Genomic DNA, 16,032 nt, shown 5'->3' on the forward strand with positions numbered 1-16,032 from the left:
ACTTCGCCCCACATCAGCATTCCAGGCTGGCCGTGTGCGTGGAGGAGTGTCTGTGCTGCAGCAAGGAGCTCTGTCTGGACATCCTGGAGCAGGAGACGGACATGGCCATCCAGTGCGAGCCGGACCGCTGTGGCCTGGAGGCCCTGGAGGAGAAGCAGGCCCACCTGGAGGTGACGGGGGAATAATGTTATTGTTATGCTGTAAACACTTGTAAATGAGTCACGGGAGAGGACGTTGAGTTTGGTGTTGACGAAATGGTTGTTGCGACTCAAATAAATAGAAACTCATTATCATCCGATGCACATGCTAAACCGGACACATCATAACTCATGGCCCAGTTGTGGCCCTGCGTGATAGTTAGCTTGAATCACAGTTTAATCAGGATTTCAGTGTTTAAGATAAAATAATAAAGAAGGATTAACAATTAAAAACCTGATGTTAAACCAATGCAATTTCATTAGTGAGTGTTTGATTAAGGATGACAAACACATAGATAATTAATAAATATGAAGCCTCCAAGAATAAAAATGAATATCACAATATTACTTACTTCTTCGCGCAGCTTGAGAGTGCACATGTATTAGTGATGGTCAGATGATGCTTCATGAAGCAGTGTCATTATTTCCGAGTCCACTAGATGGCGGTATCTGCACTATTTTCCTTTGTTTTCAACAACTGTTCTAATGAAACATCACTTCATTTTTAAACTGATGGCGCCACCTACTGACCTCTAAAAAGCATGACACTGCTTCATGAAGCTTCATCAGCCCATCACTAAAATATAAATTTCTTTGACATTCTACATAGTTCAAAGGATTTTGCTGAATATATAAAACAAAAAAATAGTCAAAGCTTTTATGATTCTAGAGAATTTTCTGGAATTTTAACACTTACAAAGCAACAGAAGAGGAATAAATGTCCCTTTTCTGTCGGGGACAAAAAAGACAATAATTCCTTCATTTGATCACCTCTGTGGCCATTAACAGCAAGATCTGTACAAATAGTTGAAAATGTAAATGTTTTCAAAGGTGGAAAAAATGTGTAGTTTTCTAAATTAACAAGTTGAATTGCTTTTCAAATTAATTTTGAATTTTACCACAATGTATTTGCTCATTTTAAAGTGTAAAAGTATAGTTTATCAAAATCCTTAAGATGAGACGAGATTTTAATTTTGCTTTTTGATATTTTAAAATATTTGGTGTAGTTTAAGAAATATAACTCTCTTTAAAGGGGATGCCAGTGTGTTTTTCTTATTTTCTTTGAGAAAATCTATTTATATATATATATCTTTTATTCAAAGGAAGGTACAGAGAAAGTCTAATTCATACCATATTTTATAGAGTCGATGGAAAGAACTGGACTGAATGCCATGTGCTGGACAGATGAACAGATCTTACTGAACAGATTTTATACTTGGCATCCATGTATGTTTGGGAAAAAATAATTTGTGTGAGTAAATCTAAATATTGGATGGACGGAGGTTTCAGCTGAGCCAGAATATGGATATAAAAGTTTTTAAAAAAAATAACTAAACAGGATATCATCGCAGAGAGGATGTTTGAGTTCTGTGAGAGGCAGTTTGATGTTTATCGCACACACAGCTGTCTGGACTTGATACTGTTGAAGAACAGAGATGACCTCATCTCTCGAACTGAAATAACTGCGGTCAGGACGCAGGAATTTACTTTCCAGTGAAGTCTACTGTAGCCGAAAAAATCCTTATTGCTCCCAGAGAAGGTTATTAATTACTGCCTTGTCAAACGCTGAAAAGTAGCCAAAATTGCAAGCTTGCTGCAACATGGGAGGCCATGTGTCGGCCATATGGTTGTTTCGCCGAAGCGAACGTATAAATCTGCGGGGGTGATGTCATAGAGGGGAAAAGGTGCGTGCCGAAAAGAGTTATACCGAAAATAATAAAGGATTTTTTTTTCTTGTGATTATTTGCAGGCTGAATATGAGGTCATGAGAGAGGAGGTCCGAGACCTGGAGAGCCAGGTGGCCATTTTGACCCAGCTGTGTCCGGAGAGAGTGAGCGTGTTCGGAGCCAAGATCCAGGCGACGCTGCAGGCCTGGCGGGAGCTGGAGACGAGTGTGACAGAGAACAAATCACGTCTGCGGGAGTTCGTGCAGCTCCAGGACTTCTTCAGGAGCTACCTCGCCATGATGTAAGCAAGGGGCGTGAGGGCGGTTACCTCCTTCCGGAGCAGACTTCTCTTTCATAATCCACTTTGTGGAGAACATCTGCACACTTAAGAACAGGATGTTCTAGTTGCGAGGCACCGGTCCCTAGTGGCGTTCATGATTTAAGAGGAGGTCAGCGCGAGTTTCCACAGGCCTAGTGTGACATGTATGTTGCCTGCACAGTCTCATGGTGTCTCTCACAGTTCTGTCTTTTTCTTTTCCCTCCTCGCTTCTCCCCCAACCTTCTCCACAGCTCATGGACTGAAGACACCAGGTCCTGTATTTTCTCGGCCACGGCCTTGAATCTGGGGAGAGATGGTCAGAGTCCACTGGCCTTAGAGCTGGACAAACAGATCGAGCAAAAGTTCGATGAGTTCGACCGACTGGAATCCAGAGGGAAAAGCATTTTGGACGAAGGGCACCACCTTTCTCAGATGGTAAGGAGTTAAAGCGATATCTGAGAAAAGATGAGTCTCAGGGTCAAACTTTGGCAGGTTAAGGAGCGCATGGAGGAACTGCAGAGCATGCTCGGGTGGATCCTGGTGCACTGGAGGGCTCAGAAACAACAGCAACATTGCAAGAAGAGCCAAGAGGAGACGTCACAAGATAACATCTACTGCGAGGCTGCGATGTGCTCCACGTTACAAGAGGTGAATATGGGAATGAAACCTGTCCCCCTACAGCCCGAACACGTGTATTGCAGCAAAAGGGTAACTTGACATAGTCTATTGATGATGATAGTACCTGTCTTTAAACGTATAGCGAATAAATACATGAAGAAAACCTCATTTATATAGCAGGTCCCACACAATTTTGCAACACAAAAATCCCAGAACCAGATCTGGGACCAGACCGTGTCCCGGTCTGAGCAGCCAGTAGTGAGTGAACACAGAAACAAATAGGGCAAACAAATTTACAACATTTATTTCTGGGAAACATTGCCATAAAAGCTCAAAGAAGCCTCTCCGTAAGTTTTCGTTTTTACCATGGGAACAATTGAGAGTAAACAACTTAATGATTAATGAACTAAAAATAAACACCATGGTTTGAGTTTTATACTTTAAAATATAATTTTATTGAATGTCTTTTATTGGCTTACAAATTTGGTTGAATGATTCTCTTCTCTTGCGTACAGAATAAACCTGACTTTTGGACACAACGCTCTTTAGCCATTCAGTCAGAGGAGGCTTACGCAAATGAAACAGAGGAAACCCTGCCGGAGGACCAGAGACCAGCAGAGGACTGGTACGAGGTCATGAAGAGCATCAGCCTAAAGGATGTCAAACCCCCGTCCAAAGAGTCCCCGAAGCCTTCCATTATGGTTTTCAAAGACCCCGGCAGCCCGTCCCTGGGCGGCACCGTGAACCTCATTCTGAGTTTTGGGAACACCGGAGAAAGCCAGGTCCAGGTTCTGGACCCACCTGGCAGGATGGATAAAGAAGGGGAGGAGATGTTTGAGCCGGTCCACAGGGTGAGGAAACACACGTGTTGGAATCTATCGGACACGGCTGATATATTTTTCTTCTCCGACTGTGCTGACAAAAATATATCTCCTAAAGGACGTCGGTGTAATTTGCGTAGGATTTCCTTCTTTCAATATGTATGACCATTTATTTCCTTCCTTCACTTCTTTGGCCTTCACGTCTTCCTCTTCCCCCCTGTTTGTCTCTCAGCCTGCTCGGCCTGCCCGTAAAAACTTTTGGAAGCGTTGCCAGGGGCTTTTGGAAAGTACTTTTGGTAGTTTAAAGAGAAAGAGAAAGATTTATCGACCCAGTGCAGATGAGGTAAAGAGTGAGATATGAAGTGCTGTTGCATGCTGTGTCTCCTGGTGTGCCAGGCCTGCATGCTGTGTGGTTTTTTTTTTTACTCTGAAGGAACGCTCGACCGAACCCGGTGCGAGGCGCAGACGGTCTGTTGTTTTATCTTCACGTCGTCCCATCTGACAGCATGTTGTCGGTTTAACATTGTGAAAGTATGTCTCTGAGGACTGCTGGAGAATCTTTGAAACATCTCACGTTCTAGAAGTTGATGGATTTCCTCAAAATCTAGTCCAATGTTTAATGTCTCATATATGTGAGAGTAAAATGAAGTTGAAATGTAATTTAACTGAGAAATAAACTTTAATTCCCTAAGCAAAGGCAGCTAAATATGACAAATTATGTATTTAAACTTTTGTAAGAATATACATTACAATGGGTAAACCATATTCAGCTTAATACGTTTTCTTTCCCATCCCAGCTTCCTAGGGAGCAGCGGGGGATTTATACTTACACTTATGAAAATTTTAGATCACGAATGGGCCTTTACATTTATAAAGGGTGACTGTTGTGAAACAAGCAGAAAGACAATTGGTTTACAAAATAAAAAGTTTTTAATATATATATATATATATATATATATATACACATTATTTAATAACATTTAATATACATTTTATTTAAGGACAAAACATTTGTTATGTATTTCTTTAATTTAAAAATATATATATATTTCCATTTTCTTTTAATTTCTTTGAGAGAAAAATAAATACTCACAATAAGAAACCCTTTTTTAAAAAAAAAAAAAAGATATCACAAAGAAAAGAAGAGATAACAAAACAAAATCCTTATATTTAGAGTGGAAATAATAATTTCTAAATTTTACAATTCTACTCAACACCGAAATTACCCTCATTCACTCCAAACCTACATTTAGCAACTTCCCTTATTTAAACAGAATTTAAGGTAATACACTTGGTAATTAAAAGTAAATAAAACGTTTTATTATTATTATATTGGTAGTGATAAAAGATAATGATTTGATTCTTATGGCAAAAAAAGGAGATTATTTTTGGTTTATCAGGCGATTTAATACCAATAAATCAATGTTACAAACAAACTAAATGAACATCTAAAACTAAGTTTTATTATTCAGATTCTTTCCGTCTTGGCGTTTACATGTGACGCATCACCGAGTGGCGCTCTACCCATAAAACCCGTCTCACTCAGTCATATCCAAAAATATGGAAACGGTTTGTTTTTCATTGCCGCAGTTTTCATCAACATTATCAAAGTGTGCTCATTAAAGCGGTTGATGTAATCCATCAGTAGTTATTTTGGCCTTCCACCCTGTCTCATGTAAACGTCGGATAAAATATTCCCAGCCCATGAATCACCGGCTTAAAAACAATCAAACGTTCCCCTGACGATAAAAACTTTTCTTTGGACCCGGGCCTGTTCAATGAGCCGGGATTTAAACCTGGCAAACTCCGATTCCTACGGACAGAGAGAGGGTGATGAGAAAGAAAAGTACACATCGCCTCCCGCCCGCTAACAGAGTCTCTTCTTCAGTTCTTACCACAGTTCAAGTGTCGCCCGGCAGGACACTCTTGGATCCCGATGCTTTTAAACGAGAGGCCCCTAAACAGTGATTTATGGGGGCGGAGGAGGGCTTCAATGCAACAACAGATTAGTCAGAGAGTTGAAAGGTCAAGCTATTACAGCTGTGTATGACGGCATGTTCGGCCTCATGAGTTTGTTTTAACCCTCGACAATCATGACTTCCATCGACTTGTTTGTTTTTTTCATGTCGGTTAATGAAATTCAAAACAAGTCCTTGCTACTTGAATAACACTTTTATTTGAAGCATGCGTGTTGAGTTAAACAGTCAGTAAAGTTGCTCTAATGTAATTTACCTTTTATGAACTTGTGCTCGAATCATCTACGAGATAAAAGACCAAAAATCAAGAAAAACATTTTCCAGTTGGGATCGAAACTCAAATCTAATTAAGAATCAGTAACAAATTCCAGATTTCCTCAACATGCATCATTAGAAGTTAAGTGCGTAGAACATGTCACACAAGATAAAGCACAAAAGGGGGATAGAATACAGGACAAACTTCTTTTTATTTATTTACAAAACTGTTTTAAACAGGAAGTATGAAATTCTCATCAAATTCCTGTCATTAAGCCTCAGTTTTACCGTTATCGATAAACTCTGTGTAGCGGTTGACATCCATAATATCTGTTCCTTATCTTATCTTAATCATACATGAACATTTATCTACTTTACCATCCGACGGTTACTTTTCTAGATGATGTAATTCATCATAGTTGATACTAAATGTGTGTATTTATTTATTTATTTTGTAATCAACAGGAGAATATTTGAGACTTTTGTTATATAATTATATATAATTATAAATACATGTGCTATACTTGTTATTGTTATATTTGTTCAGGCTTTTCCTTGATTTTCTGGAACTCCTGTTGTGTTATCAGTTTTATCTTGACCTTTAAAGTATATACTTTATTGAATATTGTTTTGATTGTTTAAGCGCTTTGTGACCCTGGTCTGGAAAAGCGCTATACAAATAAAAATGACTTACTTACTTACTTACTATACTTAGGTAGTTTCATATCACTATAACCAAGACGGCAGATGGTAGCTTGAACTTCTAAACGACTTTATCACTGTAGTTTTGCAGATTTAGTTAGTATATTCGAATAATACTGGTTTTGGTTTTCATTTCGGAATAATTAGAAGCAATACGAGAGGAATTAATTTAAGGAAATATTAAAAATTATAAAAACGTTTTTGATTTTTTAGATTTCTTTATTTTGTAGACGATTTTTGCGCATATTTTACTAAAAACAAAGTTGTTCTCCAGATCATTTGCGACAGTACTCATACTCACCGTCTCTCCTGTGCTCCGCTAGGTCAGTACTTACCTGCACGTCAAGGACAGCATCTTGACCGCCAACCCCGTCTACGAGAGCATCACCCTGCCGCCCCAGAAGCGCCGCTCGTCCTCCTCCGTCCCCCCCACGGCCCACTCTCCGTCGGCCTCCTCTCCACCCTGCCCGCCTCCCCCTCTCTCGGCCGCCAACGTGACCTTCCGTCACCTCCCTTCCAGCTCCGTCTTCAGCAGCCTCAGGTCCAAGAGCAAGAAGCGGAAGCGGGGGAGAGACGCCCGAAGACACACCATCCAGAAGATCATGGGAGTGGAGGAGGAGACGTATGAACCTCTGTACTCCACCGAGACCTATGACACGCATACGTGGCCTCGTCGTAGGAAGGGTTCTCAGAAAAATGGCGTGTCGGCTGGGGCGCACGTGAGGAATCCACTCCTGCAGGACATCGACCTGGAATGTTCCGGAGATGACGCAATCACTCCGTATGCGGTTTCAGAAGGGCCTAATATTTTACCCTCCAGGGGCCACTGCAGGTTCCTCTCGCTGGGCTCGGTTTTGAGCTTCGATCTCCCCAAAGATATGACGCTGATCCCCAGCATTCAGGACATCATCACCATCGCGCCCCCGGAGTCTAAGAAAACGGCAGGGTCTGACCCGGACCCTCACTCGCAGAGACCCTCCTCGCTGAGCTCTTTCAAACAGATCAAATCGGCCGCTGAGGGCAAACACAATCCAGCTTCTGACCCCCTCAAAACGTCCCCAGAGGAGGAGACCCCCTGCATCCCACCCTCACTTAGCAAGGATCAAACCCAGGGGTGCCAAGACAACATCCCATCAGCGATGAAGAAGAGCGAGACCCAGTCTCCTGAGCTGCCTATTTATGTCAACCAACCCAGCAGAACTCCACACAAGCACGAGTGCGTCAGCGTCCAGACGCGCATCCGAGACCTGAACGGACACAAGTACCACAGATGCACGAGGCCCACCAGCGGGCACGAGGAGAGTCCCGGTCCGTGCGTCAGCCAAGCCTCTCACATGGTGGTAAGTTTGAGGACCTCGGTGAGCGCCCGGCAGGACTCCGTGGACTCCGGTATCTCCACCTCCAGCAGCGTCAAACTCAGCTCGGAGTGTCCGGAGAGCGTCCAGCCTAAAGGGGTGGTGGGCCAGGTGATGTCCCTGGAGGTGGGACACCTGGACCGCGGCGGAACCCCGGACTGCGTGAAGCCGCCGGCGGACCGAGAAGAGCTGAAGAAAGAAGCGGTTCATCTCGACCGTCAGCAGTTCGAGGAGGAGGAGGAAGAGCTGGAGGACATATGGAGCGGGAACTCTCAGCAGAGGCAGAGCATCTGCTCCGACATCATGTACCAGCCCGACCAAGCCGAGTCCGGTGAGGCGACCCAGGCTCCCGCCGTGCTCTACCGGAACCTGGCCACCGCCTCCGCGCCGAATCTCCTGGTGGCCGAGTTCAGGCTTCCCGCCCACATCCAGACCATGCTGGGTTACGACAAAGGGAAGAGCCCCCGAGGGGGTCCCCCTCTCACCATCAGAGACAGGAGATCCTGGGCGGCCTTTTCCAACAGAGAGCAACCGTGCAAGACCTCCGTGGTCCTCAACGAGACGGCGTCGGTTCCTCTGAAGATGCCCGAGTCGGGCGACAGTCAGAGATACATTTATCAGTACAGGGAGGAGGAGGAAGACATGGAAGAGTCACAGGTGGACCAGAAGAAGGCACATCGTCAAAGGGTGAGCTCATTTTTAGAAAAGAAAGTTGTAATGTCTCGTTGGCAGTTTTTAAAAAGAGAATGTCTTTTATTACCATCCCTGAAGATTTCGGCGATTGCCTGTCTGTCCAGAAAAAAAAAAAATCTTTGTATTTCTCTGTATTTTCGGGGAAATGTAAGGTTTAGAACAAGAAGCAAATGGTTAGGTTTTGGTGGGGTTCTAGTTTACCATCTGGATCCATTAGTTTTTTGAAGGATGCAGCATGGTTGACGCTCTAAATAATTGCATTTTAAACGGGAGTTAACGTCAAAAAATAAAATAAAATCTACCGAAGATGTTGGATAGTAATAAAAAAGTACTTCAGGTATGTCTTGTGTATGATGGTATAAGTATGGAATGGTTAACACTCAAAAAAAATCAAGTCAGTTTAAACAAAAACTGTCACATGTTGCACAAAAAACTGTAGTAAAGATAAAAAAAACAATTTACATAGATACGGTTTTTATTAGTGATGGTCTGATGAAGCTTAATGAAGCAGTCATTATTTTCAGAGTCCACTAGATGGCGGTGTCTGCAGTATTTCCCTCTGTTCTAATGAAACATCACATGATGGCGCCACCTACTGACCTCTAAACAACATGACACTGTTTCATGAAGCTTCATCCGACCATCACTAGTTATTATCTTGCCAACGTTAAATCCGGTGAACATCCAGCAATCAACAAACCTCAAATAAAGTAAAAACATTTGTGGGTAGGTTTTAGGAGGTTTCAAAATCTGGAATTCCGTCACAAACACACAATACTCGTTGACAATTTTAATTAACATGACGAGCTCAACCCAAATAAACATTTGAACACGAGACGGAGAATTTTGAAGGCATTAAGGAAAACTTTTTTCCAGTATTTCACAGAAAAGAGAAGAGAATTACATTAAAATTAATTTGGGTTGAGTTTGTTCTACAAGTAATTTCCAAAATACAACAGCCACCTTTTCCTTGAAGTCATTTCAAATGCTAAAAAATGAACCACATCTTATTGAATCACAGATTAGCAGAGGTGCTCTTATTATGTTGTTGTTTCTTTGTGGTAACCAAGGACGACCCAGTTAATCTTCTTTCTAAATAGGACTCAAGCCTGCTGAGTTCTGGACCTCATGAAGGAAAAGATGGTCCGGACCAGGAGCAGAAGGACAGAGAAGAACTCTCAACTATTGAGGTAGGATTAATGTGCCGTGCGTGTTCTGGCTCCGAAAAAAAAAGTTGCTGCGATTCTTCTTCTTAAAAGATATCTGGACCGCTTTGGCATTTTCTAAGAAACATTTTTCACACTTTTCACCGTCAGAGCGGAAAGTCTGAGCTTCAGTCAATGGAAGGAACGTTGGAGAGGAAGCAGAAGCTGCAGCTGGGAGGAAAGAAAGTAAAGAACAGATCCATTCACTCTCAGTCAGCAGACCTAAAGCAAACTCTCACTCCTTATCTTATTTTCTCAGGCGTCCTCCAGAGGATGGAGCTCGTACCACGCCGTGCTGCACCGACACACCTTGGGCTTCTACCAGGATCGGAAAGACACACTGAGGGTGAGCACAGAGAGAGGACTTCATTGAGGATCTCGCGCTCACTTCCATGTCCTTGTCCTAGAGTTCTGCCTGTGGCCTCCCTCTGAACCTCACCGGCGCCGACTGCAGTCCAGCGCCGGAGTACACCAAGAAGCCCAACTGCTTCCGTTTGAGGTGACGACGAATAAAACGTGTGACTCGTCTCTCAATCGTTCTGGTGACATTTACTGTATGTATGTTTTTTTTAGGCTGCGGGATGGTTCCGAGTATCTTCTCAACGCCTCTTCTCGGTTCTTGATGAAGAAGTGGATGATGAAGATACGAGGAAACACAGGTGAGTTTTACTGGCGTTGGAAGTCTGCGTGTAATGTTTGAAATCCTTATCTTATCTTAATCACTTGCCTTTATAAAGTTCACAATATGAACAATAATCTTCTTTAATTTGCTCCAACAATCCTCTGGGTCTCATGACAAATGACTTAATGGGTCAGATTTGGTCATTTTATTTATTTTGCTGCTGAGAACGTTCTTCCGGGTGGACATAGCAATAAACTGCCCCCTTGTGGAAACAGAATGTCACTACTTCCAGGTTTCTTCTCTTTTTTTTTTTTCATTTAGGACAAAATATATATATATTTTTTTTAATAATTTCATGCAAGAAACATTTGATAAATGATCAAAAATGTATTTGCATTGTTCCCCATTGTATAGAAGAGATGAGTTTGACCTACAAGATACAAATCAGACATATGTTTAAAAAATAAGATAATAATTTAAAAGAAGTTTTCATTAAAAAATCTGTTGTTTTGTTCTTGATTTAAAAAAGAAATTACAAAGTGTTACATGGTAGAATTCAAAGCTAGTTATTGGCTAACTAAGCTTGCACTTACTTCACTTTACATAACATCTGGAAAAAAACATTTTTAATTATTTATTTACCTATTGTAAAATAACAGAACCAAAAAAGAACTAATCAATCGCATAATATTGTGGGTCACTTTGCCTCCTTGAGACCTTGACTCCTGCAAATGTTTGAGTGGTTTCATCTGCGTTCTGTCCCTCAACATGTTACGAGGTGAGTAATTAAAAAAAAAAAAAAAAGGTTCAAAAATTAAGATTTTGTATAATTAAATAAAGTGCAAATCTTATATTGGATCTTGCAGAAATTCTCAAACGCTCCCGGTTATTGTCTAAAATGACTAAAACATGTATATTTAAATGAATAATTACATTGAAATGTGACCTATCAAACCTGATATTTAATGTTAAACTATATATTTTAAAGTAAGTAAGTAAGTAATTTGTATTTATAGAGCGCTTTTCCAGACCAGGGTCACAAAGCGCTTAAACAATCAAAACAATATTCAATAAAATATATACTTTAAAGGTCAAGATAAAACCGAAAACAACACAGGAGTTCCAGGAAATCAAGAAAAAGCCTGAACAAATAAAAACGCCTTAAGATGTTTTTTGAAGTGCAAAGATCTCATTTAAATACCAACCTCTTATAGAAAGACTAATATGTCAGCGAGCTGTAATCAATTCCACAGATTTGAGACATTTATTCGACCAAGTTTACTTGAAAAGAACGCAGACCTGTAGAGCATAATAGCATCATTATCATGAAATCATCATTGTTGCTATTATTTCTATTGATGTTGTTTTGTTTGTTTTAATTATTGTAAGATTCACTCTCTTGTTTGTGCTCCTGTCTCATCCTCGTAATGATCTCATTATAAACCAAAGTGTTTTGTGTTCTAGGTCCGAGCGACTCGTCGTCCTGGAGCGTCTCCTCTGATCAAAGCCTCCTGCTCTCCTTGTAAGACACCACAGTGATGGATCACATTATACTTGATTCTCCATCCATATTAAATCACTGCTCCATGTGTCCAGGAATCCTCCTCTGTGCTCGGGCTGTCACGGTCTGGCCAGCTGCTTCTGCTCCTCTCGCCGCGAGCTCACGTCCACCTTCCCCAGGAGGAAAGTTCTGGACCACAAGCAGGCCAGCGGGATGGTGGTCCTCTCCAGGGAGCTCGGCCAGAAGCCTCAGAGCCGCTTGAGAAGTTGGGAGTCGACCACGTCACCTTCACAAGGTAAAGACCACTTGAGTTCCACTTATAACTGTTGATCCTTAACAAGTCTTGATGGGCATTCATGCATCTGAAGGACTTTAGAATGTAAATGTCTTAAATGTAACCCTTAAAATGAAAACATATGATTTAGTAGGATTTAATGTTGAATTTTAGTATTTTATAACAATTATTTACTTTATTTTTTGATAATTACTGATCGGCAAACAATCACAGTGGTGGAACTAGAAAAACAGAGGGTACGGTGGCCCAATAGTGCCAAACACATTTACAAACTCTGAAAGATTTCAATTCCAAAATATAACTCAAATTAAACTTTTCAGAAACAAATCTCCAAACTCTGAAACTAAATTACAAACTCTGAAACACACTTAAAAACCTTGAAACAAAATACAAACTCTGGAACAAACTCACGGGACAAATTTACAAACTCTAGACACACATTTACAAACTATAAAAATATATTTTTTTAAACCAAACTATGAAACAAACTATTCAAACTCTGAAACTTAATTACAAACTTAAATTAACAAATGTATAAACCCTTGAAACACATTTACAATCTCACGAAAAAAACAACAATTTTTGTAAATTGTTTCAAGAGTTTGTTTCATAGACTTTGGTTTTGTTTCAAGGATTTGTAAATGTGTTTTATGAAAACCTCATTTTATTTTAAAGTTGGAACATTTGTTTGGCACTTATGGGCCACCGTAGAATTGACTGTAAGTAAGTAAGTAAGTAAATTGTATTTATATAGTGCTTTTCCAGACCAGGGTGACAAAGCGCTTAAACAATCAAAAATATATTCAATAAAATATATACTTTAAAGGTCAAGATAAAACTGCAACACAACAGGAGTTCCAGAAAATCAAGGAAAAGCCTGAACAAATAAAAACGCCTTAAGATGTTTCTTGAAGGAGTCAATAGTCCAGCAAATATTTTTCTATAAGGTGTAACAAATTTTTTTATAACAACAATAAACATGCAGGAAAATTGTCCAAACCATACTCATTTATGTGGTATTTCATATAAAAAAAATTAAATGGTCTTAAATTGAACTTCAGCTGTACGAACCCTGCACGGTGACTCTGCTGCAACTACAACATTCGCCAACAGGGGGCGCCAATGCCTCGCTGTCCTCAAGCCTCCTCAATCTTGTCTCACTCTCTGATGTTTGTCCCGTCAGACGATGATGGAAGACGGAATCGAGCTGTCACTCACAGACTCTCGGCAGAACCCAGCTTTAACCCCGCGGCCTCACCCTGCTCTCCATCCTCCCCCGACTCTCCCAGTCAAGACTGGCTCAGCAACAAGCGCCGATCTCACTCTTTCACCTCAGGTACGGATTTGAACCTTTTCCTCACTAAATTAAATCCAGGTTATGTGGATTCTATGGCAAGAAAATTGTTTTTTTAAAAACGTATTTTTGTAAATGTTCCAACTACAAACAACATTTTTAATGAAGTTACTTAACATTAATGTGAGTTTATTACTCAGTAATAACAGTTTAACTCACGGTTTGGATACATTTACAACTGCCATGACTAATAAAAATGGTTTTAACAAAACAATAAACTTTCAGAATTGGAAAATAATAAAAATGTAATTATTGATTTCTGTTTAAATAGCTTATCTTCTTTTTTATATAGATTATTTTATAGACAATTATTAAAACTTACTTATTAAACGTATCTATAATATATTTAGAGTTTTTTAATTATATTTTCTATTTATTTTCAGGGATAACACAGAATTAAATAAATTTTAATAATTATATTTTGCTTTACCCATGCTGGCCTCAGAAGTGTGATAAAAGTGCCACATGTGGCCCCCGGGTCACACCTTTAAAAGGAGAAAATAAATGTTTTAATTTGAAAGTGAAACCATTTTTTTGTCTTCAGTGAGATTGAAAAATGTGAAACAAATGTAATCGACTCACTAGAATAAAACTCGCTTTTAAACTCATTACAAATCGCACATTGATATTACTCTCACACCCCCTCAGTGAACTCATCCCTGCATTTCGTTAGGGCTTCAAATCATTCGAATCCCTCTGATTTTTCAGGGGTTTTTAATACTGAGACATCTGCGTGACTCTTGACGCATGTACAGGTGAATCTGGTCTGTGTTGCAATCTACCGTAATGACCGTTATAAGAGCGCAAATATATTTTAATTTTCCATAAAAAGATCATTTATGACCAAACTTTTATTTTTGTTTTCTGCAGCGACTTACCAGAAGATCAAACCGGTGCTTCAACCTTCTGGCTCCAACTACTGCGTCACCCTGGTGGTCGGAGACAAGTCGTCGGAGAGAAGCCGCGCCGACGTCCCCCTGGTGGCCGAGGCCGGGTGGCAGCAGGACGGCGGCCCGGACGGGTCCGCGAGCCCCCCGCGGCCTCGCAACAAGTCCGTCTTCAGGAAGATCTTCGGCAAAAGAGACGTTTGAGGAGAAGAAAGTGTTGGAGCTAAAAACTACTGAGGGAGCAAAGGAACCACCACAGTCTTATCGTTGTGTGTCTGAAGTGTGCGTTTGTGTGCGTCGATTGGCTTTAACACCGAAAATATCTGCTTTTTCTACCAACTTTGGTTTTCACTAACATCTCGTTTCTATTTTTAAAGCTTTTTTTACAGATGTTTGTTTCCGTTTGATTATTTACTGACGCTTTCCTGATTAAAAGTTGCAGATGAAAAACTTTTTCCTTTATTTTTTGTTGCGACAAAAAAATGATGAAACATTTTAGAGACATTTTTTTCTTTTATTTACAAATATTTTAAACTCAAATATATAAAAGGATATCAATACGTAGAATTACTTCATGTCTATTTGAAATTAGATATTTAATTCTGTATTATTTTATCATATAAAGATTCTTTATTATATATATATTATTTCTTTATATTGCTTTTTTTAAGTTGATAGACAAACATATGTTTTTTATTTATTTATAGGGAAACTAAATAGTTTTTTTTAAATTACAAAGGCTTTTATTTTGAAGCAAAGAGTTTTAATTGGTTGTATTTGGAATTAACTTTTGAATAATACAATTTTTATGCTTTTATTTTTTTATACTCGTGTTTTTATTCACATTATTTCATCGTGTTAACATTTTTATTTCAAGATAATCTGTATATTTAAAAAACTATGAAGGATTTTATTTGATATTTTCTCTGAATTTGATCGACAAAAAATGACAAAAAGACCTAAAAATAAAAAATAAGTATAAATATATTCATTGGGTCAGAATTGTTACTAAATAAATATGTTTATAGTTTATTTGTGGCACCATGACAGTCAAAGGGCAGCGATGACTGGAGTCTTGAAGGTTAGTTTCTAACGTCGACTCTGAGTGACTCATGAAATATTTAATTCCCGCCGACAGTCGAAGTAAATCACAGAGAAAAACATCATCAAGTGTTTCTCTGGCTCTTTATTGTGTGATTGTAGTAACTTTACACGCACACACTCTGGAATGTAAACAGCACAAGAATCGATGTTTCAATCAGTTCAAAGCCGTCGTCTGTGAATCATTAAAACAAGAAACACAAACTCACTGTAGAACTGCTGCCTCCTTCCCGCATGTGTGTGTCTGTGTGTGTGAGTGTGTGGTTGTGTGGGTTTGTGATGTTGGAGTGCGTTTGTTTGTTTGTGCAGTTACGTGTAAGTCTATTTTTCTTTGTGTGTTTAAGGGAGTGTTTATGTTTGTGCGTGTCTAGGTGTGTGTGTGCATGTGTGTCTGTGTGTGTGTTTGTGTAAGTGTGTGTGTATTTTTATGTAGGTGAGTGTGTCTGTGTGTAGGTGTGTGTCAA

The 16,032-nt window shown here is 39.9% G+C and overlaps 1 protein-coding gene across 2 annotated transcripts in view; it reads left to right on the forward strand.

Annotated features, from left to right (window-relative positions):
• The window catches only part of mymx (myomixer), a 35,824-nt gene extending 20,914 nt beyond the window's left edge, over window positions 1-14,910 (forward strand). For both annotated transcript variants that reach the window (XM_087802494.1, XM_087802495.1), the window contains exons 19-33: window positions 18-170; window positions 1,948-2,165; window positions 2,435-2,618; window positions 2,676-2,831; window positions 3,317-3,652; window positions 6,879-8,597; window positions 9,704-9,793; window positions 9,920-9,994; window positions 10,068-10,154; window positions 10,216-10,307; window positions 10,382-10,467; window positions 11,895-11,952; window positions 12,027-12,226; window positions 13,410-13,562; window positions 14,451-14,910. In XM_087802494.1, coding sequence (XP_087658620.1) covers window positions 18-170; window positions 1,948-2,165; window positions 2,435-2,618; window positions 2,676-2,831; window positions 3,317-3,652; window positions 6,879-8,597; window positions 9,704-9,793; window positions 9,920-9,994; window positions 10,068-10,154; window positions 10,216-10,307; window positions 10,382-10,467; window positions 11,895-11,952; window positions 12,027-12,226; window positions 13,410-13,562; window positions 14,451-14,671 — 3,828 coding nt within the window. In that variant the 3' untranslated portion in view covers window positions 14,672-14,910. The remainder of the gene's footprint in view (window positions 1-17; window positions 171-1,947; window positions 2,166-2,434; window positions 2,619-2,675; window positions 2,832-3,316; window positions 3,653-6,878; window positions 8,598-9,703; window positions 9,794-9,919; window positions 9,995-10,067; window positions 10,155-10,215; window positions 10,308-10,381; window positions 10,468-11,894; window positions 11,953-12,026; window positions 12,227-13,409; window positions 13,563-14,450) is intronic.
• The last annotated feature ends 1,122 nt before the right edge of the window (window positions 14,911-16,032 follow it).

The sequence above is a fragment of the Callionymus lyra genome, chromosome 11 (genome assembly GCF_982586985.1).
Source record: "Callionymus lyra chromosome 11, fCalLyr1.hap1.1, whole genome shotgun sequence".
NCBI classification, from domain to species: domain Eukaryota; kingdom Metazoa; phylum Chordata; class Actinopteri; order Syngnathiformes; family Callionymidae; genus Callionymus; species Callionymus lyra.